Source organism: Primulina eburnea, chromosome 3 (assembly GCF_022965805.1).
Source record: "Primulina eburnea isolate SZY01 chromosome 3, ASM2296580v1, whole genome shotgun sequence".
Taxonomy (NCBI): domain Eukaryota; kingdom Viridiplantae; phylum Streptophyta; class Magnoliopsida; order Lamiales; family Gesneriaceae; genus Primulina; species Primulina eburnea.
In genome coordinates, this window is record NC_133103.1 from 23,074,931 (window position 1) to 23,092,982 (window position 18,052).

Below are 18,052 nucleotides of genomic sequence, written 5' to 3' on the forward strand. Positions count from 1 at the left end.
ATCGTGCCAGCGTTTGATATTCTCTTTGTAAAGCTTGGAATTCTCGTAAGCCTCCAACCTAAACTGGTCCAATTCATTCAGCTGCATAACTCTCTCGTCACCTGTGGCTTTAGCATCAAAATTCAAGAATTTAGTAGCACAATAAGCCTTATGTTCAAGTTCAAGAGCGAGGTGACATGATTTCCCATACAACAATCTAAAAAGAGACATGCCAATGGGGGTTTTAAAAGCAGTGCGATAAGCCCAAAGTACATCGTCGAGTTTGCTAGACAATTCTTTCCTTGAAGTACCGACGGTCTTCTCAAGAATGCGTTTGATTTCCCTGTTTGATACCTCGACTTGGCCACTAATTTGAGGGTGATAAGGTGTTGCCACCTTATGTCGGACCCCATACTTAGCCATTAAACTGTCAAATTGTCGATTACAAAAATGTATACCCCCATCGCTAATAATGTCTCTAGGTGTACCAAAATGTGAGAAAATATTTTCTTGAGAAATTGAACGACAACCCTAGATTCATTAGTTTTGCATGCAATAGCCTCAACCCATTTAGAAACGTAGTCTACAGCCACCAAAATATATTTGTTCCCGAAAGAAACTGGGAATGGCCCCATGAAATCTATACCCCAGACAACGGAAATTTCACACACCAAAATATTAGTAAGAGGCAATTCATATCTCCTAGAGATATTACCTGTGCGTTGACAATTTGGGCATTTTGTGACATATTCATGCGCATCCTTAAAGAGTGTAGGCCAATAAAAACAAGACTGGAGGACTTTGTACGCAGTTCTAGTTGCCCCAAAATGGCCTCCAGTCGGACCAGCATGACAATGAAACAAAATCTCACCTACCTCTTCCTGGGAAACACATCTGCGGATTATACCGTCTGCACAAATTCTAAACAAATAAGGATCCTCCCACAAATAATATTTCAAATCTGAGAAAAATTTCTTCTTTTGCTGATAAGTGAAATGGGGAGGGATGAACTTACTTGATAGATAATTAACAAAATCGGCATACCATGGTAAACTGTTGATTTCAAAGAGTTGTTCATCCGGGAACTCATCGCGAATAATTTCAGTACCTGGGATAGGATTGTCTAATCGCAAGAGATGGTCTGGAACTTGGTCTCTGTCCCTTTCCTATCAATTATCTCTAGGTCAAATTACTGCAACAGAAGAATCCTACCAATTAGCCTTGGTTTTGCATCCTTCTTAGCCATCAAATATTTCAAGGCTGAATGATCAGTGTGCACTACAACTTTGCTCCCTATCAAATATGATCTAAACTTGTCAAGAGAAAAAACCACAGCAAGGAGCTCCTTCTCTGTAGTGGCATAGTTCAGTTGGGCAGCTGACAGTGTCATACTAGCATAGTAGATGACATGAATGCATTTATCCGTCTTTTGGCCCAACACTGCCCCTAGAGCTGTGTCGCTTGCGTCACACATCACCTCAAATGGCGACCCCCAATCAGGTGCTATTATCATAGGTGCGATGATCAATTTCTCCTTTAAAACCTGAAATGCCTGCACACACTCATCAGAAAAATCAAAGCGCACATATTTTATCAGCAAATTGGTTAGTGGCTTAGCAATGCAAGAAAAATCTTTGATAAAGCGTCTATAAAACCCTGCATGTCCTAGAAAACTACGCACTCCTCTAATGTTTGTTGGGGCTGGGAGTTTCTCTATCACTTAAATCTTAGCCTTATCAACTTCAATCTCATTCTCAGAAATTTTGTGCCCCAACACAATTCCCTCTCTCACCATGAAATGGCATTTCTCCCAGTTTAAGACCAAATTCGACTCCTCACATCTCTCCAAGACTTTAGACAGATAGACAAACACTTATAAAACGAAGAGCCAAACACAGAAAAATCATCCATGAATATTTCAATGAAATCCTCGATCATGTCAAGAAAAATTGCCATCATGCATCGTTGGAAAGTTGCCGCTGCATTACATAGACCGAATGACATTCGTTTATATGCAAATGTCCCGTAAGGACATGTAAAAGTGGTTTTCTCCTGATCTTCAGGGTCAATAGGAATTTGCATATAACCCAGTAGCCATCCAGGAAACAGTAAAACAATGTCCAGCTAACCTTTCCAACATTTGATCAATAAATGGGAGGGGGAAATGGTCTTTACGGGTGGCGTCATTAAGTTTTCTATAATCGATGCAGACACGCCACCATGTAACAGTTCTGGTAGGAATTAAATCATTGTTTTCATTCTTTACTACAGTGATCCCACCTATTTTCGGAACAACTTGTACTGGACTTACCCACCTACTATCAGAAATCGGTAAATAATACCTGCGTCCAGTAGCTTTATCACCTCTTTCTTTACCAGCTCTTGCATAGCTGGGTTCAGATGCCTTTGAGGTTGGGTAGATGTCTTATGGTCAGCCTCCATCAGAATTTTTTGCATGCACATGGAGGAGCTGATTCCCTTTATGTCTGCAATGCTCCAACCTATGGCTTTGATATTATCCCTCAAAACACGCAACAGCTTTTCCTCTTCCGTCCCTGTCAGAGTAGAGGAAACTATCACTGGAAATTTATTATTATCAAATAAAAATAGTTATTTTAAGTGCGAAGGAAGAGGTTTCATCTCTAGAATTGGGGATTCTTCGATGGATGACTTCAAAGGTCTTGGGACATGCCCAAGCTCCCCAATCCTAGAGTTTACCGTTTTTGAGATCGGTCTGCCTGCTTCCAGATAATGCATGTGTTCCTTAATATCCTCATTCTCCAACTCTCCTGGACATGAATCAGTCAAAAAAATCTCTAAAGGATCTTCACCTATCAATTCCTGCAAACCACACTCAACAAACTCGTCAGTAGCATCAATTCTAAAACAATCAGATGTGTCATGAGGGTATTTGATAGATTTGAAAACATTAAACACTACACTCTCATCATTCAATCTCAACACCAACTTACCCTTGTGTACATCTATCAGAGCTTTTCCAGTGGCTAAAAATGGTCTTCCTAACATAAGAGGAATCTCACGATCTTCTTCCATATCTAACACAACAAAGTCCACCGGGAAAATAAACTTGTCAACCTTCACTAACACATCCTCTACTACTCCCCTAGGATATTTAATAGATCTATCAGCCAATTGTAGAGAAATTGTAGTAGGTCTAACTTCACCAATTCCTAGCTTCTCAAAACATGAATAAGGCATTAAATTAATGCTTGCACCTAAATCACACAAAGATTTACCAAAAAATGAAGTTCCTATGGTACAAGGGATAGAGAAGCTACCTGGGTCCTTAGCTTTTGGAGGCAACTTATTTAGTAAAATTGCAGAAAATTCCTCCGAAAGCTTCAGTGTCTCAAAATCCACTAGTTTCCTCTTGTTTGATAAAATTTCCTGAAGAAATTTTGCATAGGAAGGCATTTGAGCTAAAGCTTCTGCAAACGGGATATTTATGTGCAGCTTTTTGAAAATTTCCAGGAATTTTGAAAACTGAGTATCTAGTTGCAGTTGCTTTGCTCTTTTGGGGAACAGGAGTGAATTAATATCAACAGTGGAATTTGAGTTTAGAGACTTACTTGTTTTCCTTGCCTCCTCGGGCTCTTGCTTTGATGACCCCTTTTCTTTCACATTTTTCTCAACCTCAACTATTTCTTGTTTCAGGGGAGATGTCACTGTGACTGCATTGACACCCTTTGGATTCCTTTCCGTGTCACTAGGTAGTGAACCCGGAGCTCGTGTAGCTATTTGTGTCACCAACTGCCCTAGTTGAGTTTCCACTCTTTGCATCATTGCATAATGATTCTGCCATCTCATCTCGTTCCCGGCTATATATGTACTTGGCAAGAATATCCTCAAGATTCGACTTACTATCCTGTGACTTGAAACCGGGTGGCATCGAAGGTCCAGTATCTTGCGGAGGTTTAGGTGGTTGCTGAGGAGGTTTTTGCTACGTAGGATGCTGTGAAGGATTAAAATGTGGTTGCTCAACAGAATGTTCTGATTGCCTCCACCCAAAATTTGGGTGATTCCTCCACCCTGGGTTATATGAGAAACTGTATGGGTTATATGGTTGCCGACCTTGGTTCCCCCACATAGTTCACTGAGTCCGCTCCAAAACACTGTATTCCCATGCAAGACATATCTGGCATGAGTTGCCTATTGCTAGATGATCCACCAACTGTCTCAGAATTCCCTTGAATTTGATGCACTGGCTTGACTGGTAATGATTTATTTGCTTGTAACTGTGCCATCTGATGTTTCAATCCATCAAGCTTTGTTGTGATCGCTGTCAAGGAATCCATCTCAAGGAATCTGACTTTCTTCTCCCTTCGATTGTCTTGCCAACCTACATTGCTTTCTGCCATATTAGATATGATTTCAAGCACTGCGGTTGGCGTTTTCCTGTATAAGCTACCGTTGGCCGCTACATCAAGCATAGATCTCACAGTTGGATCCACCCCATAGTAAAACGTCTCAACCTGTTGGCCTATCGAAAAACCATGTCTTGGGCACATTCTCAACATCTTTTTAAACCTTGCCCATGCTGATTTAACGATTCCCCATCTCTCTATCCAAATGGTGTGATTTCATTTCTCAACTGTGTAATCTTGGTTGGGGGAAAATACCTGTGCATGAAGACCTCGACTAACTCATCCCATGTAGTAATAGAACCGACTGGCAGGTCTGGAAGCCACTCCATAGCTTCTCCTTGCAGGGAGAATGGAAACCGTCTGAGTCGAATGGCATCAGTACTCACCCCATTGCACGTGATTGTATCACAGATTGACAGAAAGTTCTCCAGATGTGCATTGGGATCTTCAGATGGTGATCCTCCGAATTTCACTTGAAGTTGAATCATCTGGATGACGGCTGGCTTCGGTTCAAATATATTCGCTTGAATTGTAGGGCGGACAATACTAGAAACATAACCTCCAAACGCTGGTCGATGAAGCTCAATCAAAGTACGATTATCCTCTTCCCCGGCCATATCTTTAAATTCTGGTTTAACTTCTATTTCAGATTCTTCCTCAGATTCGAATTCAAGGGCCAAGTTGTTGTTCTTTCGAGCTCTACGGATGCGGCGGAGAGTGCTTTCAATCTCGAGATCAAGTGGTACTAGATTTTTGACGCCTTGAGCACGGCTCATATAACACGAGCTAGACTCCTGCAATCAAAATTCTAGTGCACAATTTAAGATCCAAAGAAAGCAAAAATTTGAAATAAGATTAATTAAAATGATCGAAATTTAAAAATTAATAAAAAGAACTAATAAATAAATGCCTAGTCTCAAATAAATAATTTATCCTAATATTAAATAGATAGTCCCCGGCAACGTTGCCAAAAACTTGACCGACTTTTTTGGTTGGGAAAAATTCTAGCAAGCGGACTAGGTCAAGTTATAGTAAATGGACGACAAGTCCAAGTATCGATCCCACATAGGCTATTATTTAATTACTAAGATCTAAATTATTCAATTTAATCTAGGCAAACGATAATAAGCGAACTGGTGAGAATTTAAACCAGTAAAATAAAATTAAAATATGCTAAGTTAATAACTAAGATCAAATTTTCAGAACAGGTTTAAACTTGGGAAATTTTCAATTTCAACGAAATGACCGGAAACACACAACAGTCCAAACTTTGATTATTATCATGCACTGTGATTAAATAACCACAGATTATTCGATGTAACGATGAAATTACCTGAATTAACTATAAATCTATTTCTAGAATTTATAATCTTATTTTCATTTAAGAGTCCAATTATTTCTAATTGAACTTAATCAAACAAAAACGCATTATTCAACGGTGGAATCACAGCTGTCGCCTAAAATCGCACATTGAAACCGAATACAATTTCTAGTCAATATAACTGTGTGTTGATTAATATTTTTAAAGCTAAATTTAATCTATTCTCTTTCGAGTCAAGATCAAACAACAAACATGCCAATAACTGGCCAAATTAAGAGCACGAAAATTATGCAAACATTAATCAATAACATGAATTAATTCGTAAATCAAATAATCCAATAAATGAATAACATCAAAAGTTTGTCCCTATTGTGGTCCCGATCACAAGAAAACTACTCCATAAATTCAAAACTAGAATCAAATCTGATATTCGAATCCATGAATGAAAATAAGAAAACAAGAGAAGAGAAATCTCAGCGATGATGCGCAGTTCTTGCGTGTGAAGTGCGCGGTTTTCTCTCGTTTCTCCCAAGCCATCGCGCTGCCTTCCAAAATCTCCAAGTTCTTGCCTTTCTCCTCTAAAAGTCGGCTGCCAAAAGTTCTGATCTCCCCAAAAGTCCCAAAGTTCTTTTAATTTCTTCCTTAAATCTCCTAAGATCTCCACAAAATCTTCGCGAAATCTGATCTCAAAATAAAGTACACGGACCCCGTGTAAGCCTCCGGATTGGGGTCCGTGTAGGCTCGATTAAATTATCATTCCGGGAACCATCGGACACGGACCCATGTAAGGGTCCGGATACAGGCCCGTGTGCCTGCGCAAATTTTCTTCTCTCGGCTATCGCTGGACACGGACCCCGTGTAGGGGTCCGTCTTTGGGTTCGTGTGGGCTCGTGTATTCCTTTTCTTGGGATTTTAGGACACGGACCCTAATACAGAGTCCTTGTATAGGTCCCGGTGCTCTCCTTTTAATCTTTTCCTATTTTTCCAGGTATTTCTGACACGACATTGCGACGTTTGAATTTTCTTTTTTTTCTTTTGCTTTTTATCGTCTTTTGGTCAAACTTACAAATGGCAATAATAACACGAATTAAGTGCAAAACTCGGAATAAAGACGCCAGTTAAGCACGAATACGACAAAATGAAGTCCCTAAAACGCTATAAAATTCGTGCTTATCATAAAACGGTAAAACATGACCAGGGACCAATCCACCCATTAAAGCATGACCGGAGATCTCATGTATTTGGTAGTGGACATCCCTGCCAGCCCAATACTGTGGTTTAGTCTGATCAGGCATATTTATGTATGAGTCACTTGCTTTGAAACATATATCTACGCAAAATGATGAAGTTATGTATGTTCAAGCATGTATCATGCAAGTATGTTTATGAAAATTTTTATGATGATGGCACGTCTGTGTTTATGGTATTACGTTCAAGTTTCAAGTATGTACGTGCTACTTTAAAGATACATGTGGTTTTATTGCGTATTATTTGTTATCACCAGTTTATACATGTTGAGTCTTTAGACTCATTAAACTTGATCGTTGTAGGTGAGGACGAGTATGATGAGACGAGAGGTAAGGACCAATGAGCCAGATCGAACTGCGCAGGATGCTAAACCCGAGGACTGCCAATGTTTTAAAATTTTATGCATGACGATTTTAATACTCTGACTTTTATGAGATTTCTTCACGTTGTTTGAACAAGTATTTTTAGCAAACTTTATTTGTAATATTTTTATTGCATATATTTTGGATGAACATTTTATTTTAACCGAAATTTGAAGGTTTATTTTATATCTAAGAAAATTTTTATTTTTCCGCAAATTTTAAATAGTTTAAAAGTACGGTACATCACACATCATTTCACCAGAGATCATGCTCTGAAGAAAGCAATAAGACTGGAATACATATCAACTGAACAACAAACAGCTGACATCTTAACCAAACCATTACCAGAGGCTAAGTTTTCTCATTTTCACAATATTCTTGGTTTAATTAATTTATCTTAATTATATCAATCTTTTATGATAGCATGTCAGTTGTTATTCTTATTCAGTTAGTCAAATATAAGTTAATAATTTTTCAGTTAGTCATTGTCATTTAGTTAATTATTTGTCAACTGATATCAGTCCATATGCAGGTAAGGAAAGAACATTGGATTGAAACAACAAGTTTATTGATAAAATCTAAACCAGGTTACACAATTCATCTCATGTTCAGAGGCATCTTGCCAAAGAGACAAACAGTTAGTCAAGTCATGACTGTTAATTCTCCTGAAGGCTTCTGAAGAAGAAATACTTTCCAGCACGTTTCATTCCTTCATAAGCATCAAATGAAGAAGATCATCATCAGTGAAAAGTTCTGAAATATGGTTGACTTCAATATGCTTCTTATACTTTCTTGCAATTGATCTCTGCTTGGCAGTAGCAACGAATTCATCACGATGAATCGTTTGGAGTTCATGAACTTTGGTCCAAGTGGACATCACCTTTGAAAAGACGAACTTTTCAAGAGCCTTCTTTAGTCTATCCTAACGGCGAGGAGTCAATGCAGGATGAGGGACGTTGGAACTACTTGAACTATCCATCGGTGTTTAAATGTTATTATCAAATGACAATTATCTTATTTATATACAGCTCTTAAAGAGACATTAGTTATCAGAATGGACTTAACTGATCCAGACTAATTTATTTTACCCTATTTTTTATTTATATGCAATTATTGAGGGGGAATATCGAATATAAACGGTTAACTAAGAAGATAAAATTCAGTTGGTCTTTAACTGAAATGATTCAGCTTATAACTGATCACTCAGTTGTTGACCTAACTAATCTTTTCCAATAAGTTAACTAATAAATAGATAAATATTCCATAATAAGTGATGTGAATGATAATTACGCATCAAATGTACATCTTTCAATGAATAGTATTTTAATTCGTGGCCCGACGTAGCCCACTTGAATTCTACACACGATTTAACCACACGTACACACGTTTTTATTCAATTTATCTTGGACTGACACGTGTCCAAAAATTTGAACAGTCACATACTAACGTACTTATCCCCGCCTCATTTCAGTTCTTCTTCTCTTACGCGCATTTCATTCTCCAGAGCAAACCAATACTTTAAGCTTTTCTTCTAGTAGAAATTCAACTCTTCGGCAATGGAAAATCAAGTTCCTGCACACTTTTTGAACGCTATAGCTATTTATTTCGACTCAGTACTGACTGTTCAGGATGAGTCTATTAAGAATGTGTTTATCAAAATAGAAGCTGCAGGATTGAAGACATTCCTGGGACTTTCTTCCCAAGAAATCTATCCAAAAGAGATTCAAGATCTCTACGCCAACGGTTTTATCTCTGCTGACGGCAATATCACTTCCACCATCAACAACCAGTTGCTGATATTCGACGAAGACTCCTTCAGAAACCTCTTTCTGCTGCCAACTGATGGACTAGCAAATATCTCTGAGGTCAAATATTCTGACGTTGAGGAGATGCAAACTCGCTTGTCTGCTGATGGTCAGAATATCAAAGTTTCCGTTCCAAAGAAGGAACTGAAGCCGAAAATCCAGCTGATGGCTGATATTGTGGCCAAAGGGCTTCTAACAAAAACCGGTTCTTTTGCTGCTTCTACGTTGGAAAAGTTCCAAGTCATGACTACTATCATGACTAGCAAAAGACTGAACTGGAAATGGATCATCTTCACCCTTCTGAAGAATATGTTTCAGTCTTCAAAACAGTCAAAGGGATTCACAGTGCAGCTCAGCTATATGCTGAAAAACAAGGGCTTGGTGGGTCATTGATCTGAGAGATCATCCAAATTCAAGATCTTCAACACCAAGAGTTTTAAGCTACCAAAGCTCAAGCTGGACATATGTGAGACCCCGAAAATAAAATAGCTTTGATGGCATTTTGCTAAATAAGTTGAAAAATATTCAATTTATTTTGATGGCATTTTCGTAAATAAGTTGAAAAATAATGAATTAATTTTAAGGGCAAAATGGTAATTATATTATGGTTTTTAACATAATTGTCTGAGTATTAGCCCAAATGATTTGAGATTTGTATATAACGTAGAAAACTCAAAGATATAGAAGTTTCATGTTTTGAGTTTTGGAAAATTTGATAGTTTGACTGGTCCAAAGGGATATAACGATGTTAAAATGCTAAATATTATATTATATTATTAATAAATAATGTAATATAATATAATATAAAAGAAAAATTAAAAATTGAGGTGGTGGATTGAATTGAAATTCAATTCCACCGAACTCCACCGCACTATTGTTGAACAGAGAGACGGCCGAGAGTAGGGACGATAAGAAATAAAGTATTCGATTTTTCTTTTCGATCGTGCGACTTGTCGGTTTATCCAATCGACGAACCGACTTCAGTTCTGGGATCGTTGACACGAGGTCTTCGATTTGAGATATAAATTTTATAGTTTTTGTGATGTTTGAAATTTGTCGATTTTTGAAATAAATCCAATAAATTGTTAAATCATAAAGAAATTGAAGATTGTTGAATAGTGTATGATTTTAACGAAGAAGAGATGATTATAATGATGTTATTTTGAATTATTCCCAATTTATTATAATTAGGGAATTTTAATCTTTTGATTGAGATTGAAGAATTATTTGTCAGTTGTTATTAATTCCGATTATATATGCGGTAGAATAACTGACAAGAAACTATGTTTTGAAGTCGAAATTGAATTATGCTATGATTTGATCAAAGTTTCAAAATATACATTATTGAATTTGAATGAAGTTATTGATTGAAATGAATATTTTATTGATGTAGATAGATTGTTATATTGATATCTTCAAGCTACATCAATTGGAAATGAAGAATTGAGGTATGTTGCGACCGGGTAACAGACGACTGGTATCTCTATCATATTATATATGTTTGATTGGTTTGAATGATTGGATTGTGAATACATGTCTATATGCCTTATTTTTTGAGTTTATGTGTCATACATGACATGCACGTTGAACTATGATCCTTGGATAACCTGATATGATTTGATTTGATTATGGGGTTTGTGAACACGATGCTAAGTTTGGTATTACGTGACCCTTAAAGCATAGTCAGTTGTGGCCCCAATGATTGTTTGAGATTTGGGATTTGATGACGCTTTTTCGACATTATCATACAAGTATCCCTGATTGAGGCCGGTGTGCCAGCTCGAGCATTGATTTGATAGCGATTCGATTGATTCTGACATACATGCATTGCATATCATATATCATTGTTTAGATATCTGTAGTATATAGTGTGGTTGCTTCAGACTGAGCTTTGCTCAACCCAGAGGGGGCTGTTGTTGTCTTTTTGTGTGGATAATGACAGGTACTCCAGGATATCAGGAGACCAGAGAGGGTGCTTCTGGAGGGAGTCACAGTTTGAGCTGAGATTTTATGTTTATCCCAGTATATATATGTATCTATATACCGGGGCATGTCCCGAGGATATGAGTTGTTTGTATGTAGTTGTTTTGGATTACGTGTGGGCTTGGTTTATATTGTGACGTGTTGAGACGAGACTATATTATATACTATTTTTAGTATTATAATTACAGTTGACACGTTTTGGGATCATTGTAAAGAAAATTTTAACTCGTTTTCCGCTGTAGTTAATTTAACCTAATCAGATTGTATTGTAATAACGAGTAGGAGTTATGGGCCCCACACAGAGTGGTATCAGAGCATAGCTGGGAATGCTCGATTGAGTCTTGTGTACACTTGAATAGGCACAAATGAATTGTGCGCATGTGTTTGATTTATTTGTATTACTTGCTCCTACTTGATTTAGTTTGAGTAAGTTATTGATGAGATTAATGATATGAGATGATGATGATGATGATGATGTGAAATTGATATTGATTTCTGATATTAATCTTTTGATTTGTAGATGTATCCCACGAATGAAATTGCGAGTAGCTGTACTGAGAGGATAGTTGAACAATTTGAAGAATTTTCCATGGATTTAGTGATGGCTCGATTCCAGGACTTGAAACCACCGAGGTTCCTTGGCACTGAGAGCGCAGAAAGAGCAGAGGCCAGGTTGAAAGATATTGAGCACTTGTTTAATATCGTTGAATACTCCAAGCCTCGGAGAATGAAACTTGTTTTGTATCAACTGAAAGACCGAGCGAAATCTTGGTGGGAAGCCGTTGAGATTGGACTGAAAGAGGCCGGGATTGAAGTCACATGGGATGTCTTCAAGGCCCAGTTTTTAGAGCAGTATTCCCCTCCTTCTTAATACACTGCTCAGGAGAATGATTTTAATAGCCTGCAGCAGGGAACGATGACTGTTGCAGAATATGCGTCGAAATTTTCTACACTGTTTAAGTATGCGCCTCACGTAGCGGCAAATGCAAAAGCGAAATATAACAGGTTTGTGAATGGATTGCACCCTGCTATATATACTTTTGTCATTTCAGGTTTGCCTACGAGCTACGCAGAGGCAGTTGAACGAGCAAAGGCAGCCGAAGCTGGACTAAGGCGAGGAGGTCCACAGTATACTCATCCACCTCCAGTGACAACTCAGCATCATACCTTGCGTCCGAGATGTAGGAAGTTTAAGAAGACTGGTTCCACTGTTTCTTTATCTTCTTCGAGTTCCAGTGGATCCCAGCGAGGGAGTCCTGTGATCGCTTCTTATTGTAGCCATTATGGAGGAAAAAATACTATCGAACTGTGTCGAGGTATGTTTGGTACTTGTTATCAGTGTGGACAAGAAGGTCATTTCTCTCGTGTATGTCCGAATAGGGCTACGATTTCGTCCCAACCCCAGCCAGGATTTAGAGGTGGCCTTAGTATGATGAGACCTATTGTTCCTGTTTCCTCTTTCCATCAGTCAAATGTTCCACGATATCAAGGATCAGGTGGTCAGACTGCTCCAGTCCCTTCTCAAGTTCAAGTGTATGCCATGACCGAAGATCAGGCTAAGGAAGCTCTTGGTGGTGTGATTGCAGGTATTTTCATGCTTTGCGATTATCCTGCACGTGTTTTATTTGATACAGTAGCATCTCACTCATTCATATCTCATGCATTTGTCGCATCCCATGATATTATGTGTACTCCGTTGTATGATACTTTGTCGATAGCCACGCCAGCAGGAAAGATTATTCTGTCTAAGCAAGTTGTGCATAATTGTGTATTGATATACGAGGATAATGTGATGTTTCTAAATTTGATTGTCCTCCCAATGCACGACTTTGATTGTATTGTTGGCATGGATGTCTTGACAACAAATCGAGCTACTATTGATTGTTTTCATGGAGTGCTTCGATTTCGACCTGTTGATGGACTCAAGTGAAATTTTTATGGCAAGGTTTCTCAAGCCAAAATTCCATTAGTATCCTCTTTGGAAATGTCTCGACTTTTGATTAGCGAAGATGATGGTGATCTTATCTACGCTATTGATGTCTCTAAGAAGGAGCCTTCTTTATCTAATATTCCTGTTGCGAAAGAGTTCCCGTATGTATTTCCTGATGAGATTCCTGATTTTCCGCCTCATCGAGAAGTTGAATTTAGTATTGATTTTATGCCGGGGACTGCGCCTATTTCTAAAGCCCCTTATCGCATGGAACCTCTTGAACTGAAAGAATTGAAACAACAATTACAAGATCTTCTCGATAAGGGATATATTCGACCAAGTGCATCACCTTGGGGAGCTCCAGTCTTATTTGTTCAAAAGAAAGATGGTACTATGTGAATGTGTATCGATTATAGGCAATTGAATCAGGCTACTGTGAAAAACAAGTATCCACTTCCTCGTATTGATGACTTATTTGATCAGCTTCAGGGTACTTCTGTTTACTCTAAGATTCATATTCGTTCTGGTTATCATCAAGTACGAGTTCGAGACGAAGATGTGCCTAAAACTGTATGGCCAATATGAGTTCTTGGTTATGCCGTTCGGTCTCACGAATGCTCCTGCTGTCTTTATGGATCTAATGAATCGTGTCTTTCGAGATTTTCTGACCGATTCGTTATTGTATTTATCGATGATATTCTTTTGTATTCGAAATCAAAAAAGGAGCATGCTGAACATTTGAGACTGATACTTCAAACTCTTCGTACTAGTCATTTATATGCTAAATTGTCCAAATGCGAATTCTGGATGGATAGAGTAGTATTTTTGGGCCACGTAATTTTGAGACATGGCATATTTGTTGATCCTGCTAAGGTTGAAGCTGTACTGAATTGGCCGAGACCTATGAATGTTCCTGAGATCCGTAGCTTCATGGGTTTAGATGGCTATTATCGTCGTTTTATTGAAGGATTTTCGAAAATAGCTAAACCTATTACTCAACTAATACAGAAGAATCAAAGATTCGTTTGGTTTGATGATTGTGAAGCTAGTTTTCTTGAATTAAAGACGAGATTGACCACAGCACCTGTACTTACTATTCCCTCAGGTACCTGAGGATTTGTAGTGTGTACAGATGCGTCTGGTAAAATTTTGGGATGTGTTCTGATGCAACATGGCAAAGTGGTTCCTTATGCGTCTCGTCAATTGAAATCTCATGAAACTCGTTATCCTATTCATGATCTTGAATTGATCGCCATTGTGTTTGCTCTGAAGATTTGGCGCCATTATTTGTATGGAGAGAAGTTTGTTATCTATTCAGATAATAAGAGTCTGAAATATCTCTTTTCTCAATCTGATTTGAATATTAGGCAACGCAAAGGGATGGATCTCTTGAAAGACTTTGATTGTGAGATTCAGTATCACCCCGGATCGGTGAATGTTACTGCGGATGCCCTCAGTCATAAGGTGCATGATTCTGTTTTAGCTTTTTTTTGTGTCGCCAAGGTACATGAGGATATATGTACTTCTTGTTGGACTTTTCACTCGAATTGGAATTCTATCAATATCTCTGTATTGAAAATTGAGCCTACTTTGATATCGAAAATACGAAAGGCCCAACGAAGCGATGGTAAGATTAAAAAGTGGAAAGAACATGTATCTGCAGGACATCAGTCTGGATTTCAGATTACGTCTGATGGTTCTTTACGACTTAATGGTCGGCTGGTAGTTCCTTATAATGCTGATTTGAAATCTGCCCTTCTTTGTGAAGCACATTGTAGCAAATACAGTATTCACCCTGGAGGCCGAAAGATGTATTTGACATTTAGACCTCAATTCTGGTGGAGACGTATGAAGAAGGACATCGCTGAATTTATTTCAAAATTCCTTGTCTGCTAGCAAGTGAAAGCCGAGAGAATGAAACCGGGAGGATTACTCCATAGTTTTGAAATCCCAAAGTGGAATTGGGAACATATTGCTATGGATTTTGTAACTCATCTACCTCGTTCGCCCAAGAGCTGTGATGCTATTTGGGTTATTATTGATCGGCTTTCGAAATCTGCACATTTTATTCCGTATGAACGGACTTATCCTTGTAAGAGAATGGTCCGTTTATACATCGCGAATATTGTGAGATTACACGGTGTGCCAATCTCAATTGTATCTGATCGTGATCTCAGGTTTGCTTCTAAATTCTGGGGTAGTTTCCAAGAAGCAATGGGTACGCGTTTGGCTATGAGTACTGGTTATCATCCTCAAATTGATGACCAGACTGAGCGTACAATTCAAACGTTAGAAGATATGTTACGTTCGATTGTAATGGATTTTAAAATGGGATGGCAAGATTCCTTACCATTAATAGAATTTTATTATAATAATAGCTTCCAAACGAGTATTGGTATGGCACCGTTTGAAGCCTTATAAGGGAGACGATGTATATCACCATTATTCTGGGATGAAATTGGTGAAAGACAATTGAATGGACCTGAAATGATACAGGAAATGAATTATAAGGTTCAGTTATTTCGACAGCGGATGAAAGTTGCTCAGGATTGTCAAACGAGTTATGCGAATAAACGAAGACGACCCTTAGAATTCCAGAAATGTGATAAAGTGTTTTTGAAAATATCTCCCTTCAGAGGCACTGTTCGATTTGGAATGCGAAGAAAATTATCTCCTCGATATGTTGGACCATATGAGATCATTGATCGAGTTGGGGATCTTGCTTATCGGTTGGCATTACCACCAGCTCTATCTTCCATTCATGATGTGTTTCATGTTTCTATGTTGAGAGAGTGTGAACCAGATCCATCACATGTACTTGCACCTGATGAGGTTGAACTTGATCCTTCTCTTTCCTATGTTGAACAACCTGTTTGCATTATGGATCGAAACGAGAAGATATTGTATAACAAATCGATCCCTTTAGTTCGAGTGCAATGGACACGACATGGTGTGGAGGAGTCAACATGGGAATTGGAGAGCAAGATGCGAGAATCATATCCGCACTTGTTTGATTCTATTCCACCTGTTCCATCTTATTCAATGTATAGTGATCCATTTACTGATTTTAGTTTTGATATGTACTATAACTGGTGACATATTATATGTTTGCCAATGTTATGTATATAGAGATGTTTGAGATTTCAAGGACGAAATTTTTAAGTTGGGGAGAAATGTGAGACCCCGAAAATAAAATAGCTTTGATGGCATTTTGGTAAATAAGTTGAAAAATATTCAATTTATTTTGATGGCATTTTTGTAAATAAGTGGAAAAATAATGAATTAATTTTAAGCGCAAAATGGTAATTATGTTATGGTTTTTTACATAATTGTCTGAGTATTAGCCCAAATGATTTGAGATTTGGATATAACATAGAAACTCAAAGATATAGAAGTTTCATGTTTTGAGTGTTTGGAAAATTTGATCGTTTGACTGGTCCAAAGGGATATATCGATGTTAAAATGTTAAATATTATATTATTATTTAATATTATATAATATAAATTATAATATAATATTAAAAAAATGAAAAATTGAGTTGGTGGATTGAATTGAAATTCAATTCCACCGCACTATTGTTGAACATAGAGACGGCCGAGAGCAGGGAGGAGAAGAAATAGAGTCTTCGATTTTCTTTTCGATCGTTCGACTTGTCGGTTTATCCAATCGACGAACTGACTTCAGTTTTAGGATCGTTGACATGAGGTCTTCGATTTTAGGTATATATTTTATAGTTTTGGTGATGTTTGAAATTCGTCGATTTTTGGAACAAATCCGATAAATTGTTAAATCATACAGAAATTAAAGATTGTTGAATAGTGTATGATTTTAACGAAGAAGATATGATTATAGTGATGTTATTTTGAATTATTTCCAATTTATTATAATTAGGGAATTTTAATCGTTGGATTAAGAGTGAAGAATTATTTATCAGTTGTTATTAATTCCGATTATATATGCGGTAGAATAACCGACAAGAAACTAAGTTTTGAAGTCGGAATTGAATTATGCTATGATTTGATTTGATATGAATTTTCAAAATTTCAAAAGATATTTGAAACTTATATTATTGAATTTGAATGAAGTTATGATTGAAGTAAATATGTTATTGATGTAGATAGATTATTATATTGATATCTTCAACCTACATCAATTGGAAACGAAGAATTGAGGTATGTTGCGATCGGGTAACGTACGACAGGTATCTGTATCATATGATATATGTTTGATTTGTTTGAATGATTGGATTGTGAATACATGTCTATATGCCTTATTTGTTGAGTTTATGTGGCATACATGACATGCACGTTGAGCTATGATTCTTGGATACCCTGATATGATTTGATTTGATTCTGGGGTTTGTGAACACGATGCTATGTTTGGTATTACATGACCCTTAAAGCATAGTCATTTGTGGCCCCGATGATTGATTGAGATTTGAGATTTGATGACGCTTTGTCGACGTTATCATACGAGTATCCCTGATTGAGGCCGGTTTGCCAGCTCGAGCATTGATTTGATAGCGATTCGATTGATTCTGACATGTGCTCAGTGGATGGGCATTTGACCTGATACCTCCACGACATACATGCATTGCATATCATATATCATTGTTTAGATATCTGTGGTATATATTGTGGTTGCTTCAGACTGAGCTTTACTCAACCCAGAGGGGGCTGTTGTTGTCTTTGTATGTGGACAATGACAGGTACTCCAGGTTATCAGGAGATCGGAGAGGGTGCTTCTGGAGGGAGTCACAGTTTGAGATGAGGTTTTATGTTTATCCCAGTATATATATTTATCTATATACCGAGGCATGTCCTGAGGATATGAGTTGTTTGTACGTAGTTGTTTTGGATTACGTGTGGGCTTGGTTTATATTGTGACCTGTTGAGACGAGACTATATTATATACTATTTTTAATATTATAATTACAGTTGACACGTTTTGGGCTCATTATAAAGAAAATTTTAACTCGTTTTTCGCTGTAATTAATTAACCCTAATCAAATTGTATTGTAATAACGACTAGGAGTTAAG

The 18,052-nt window shown here is 37.6% G+C and overlaps 1 protein-coding gene across 1 annotated transcript; it reads right to left on the reverse strand.

Annotated features, from left to right (window-relative positions):
- Positions 1–401: 401 nt before the first annotated feature.
- LOC140827122 (uncharacterized) lies at positions 402–4,517 on the reverse strand. Its single transcript, XM_073189731.1, has 6 exons — positions 4,072–4,517; positions 2,718–3,952; positions 2,322–2,558; positions 1,772–1,830; positions 1,173–1,531; positions 402–873 (listed from the first exon to the last, which is right to left on the reverse strand). Exons 1-6 carry the CDS (start codon positions 4,515–4,517, stop codon positions 402–404), a joined length of 2,808 nt encoding a protein of 935 aa, XP_073045832.1.
- Positions 4,518–18,052: the final 13,535 nt, after the last annotated feature.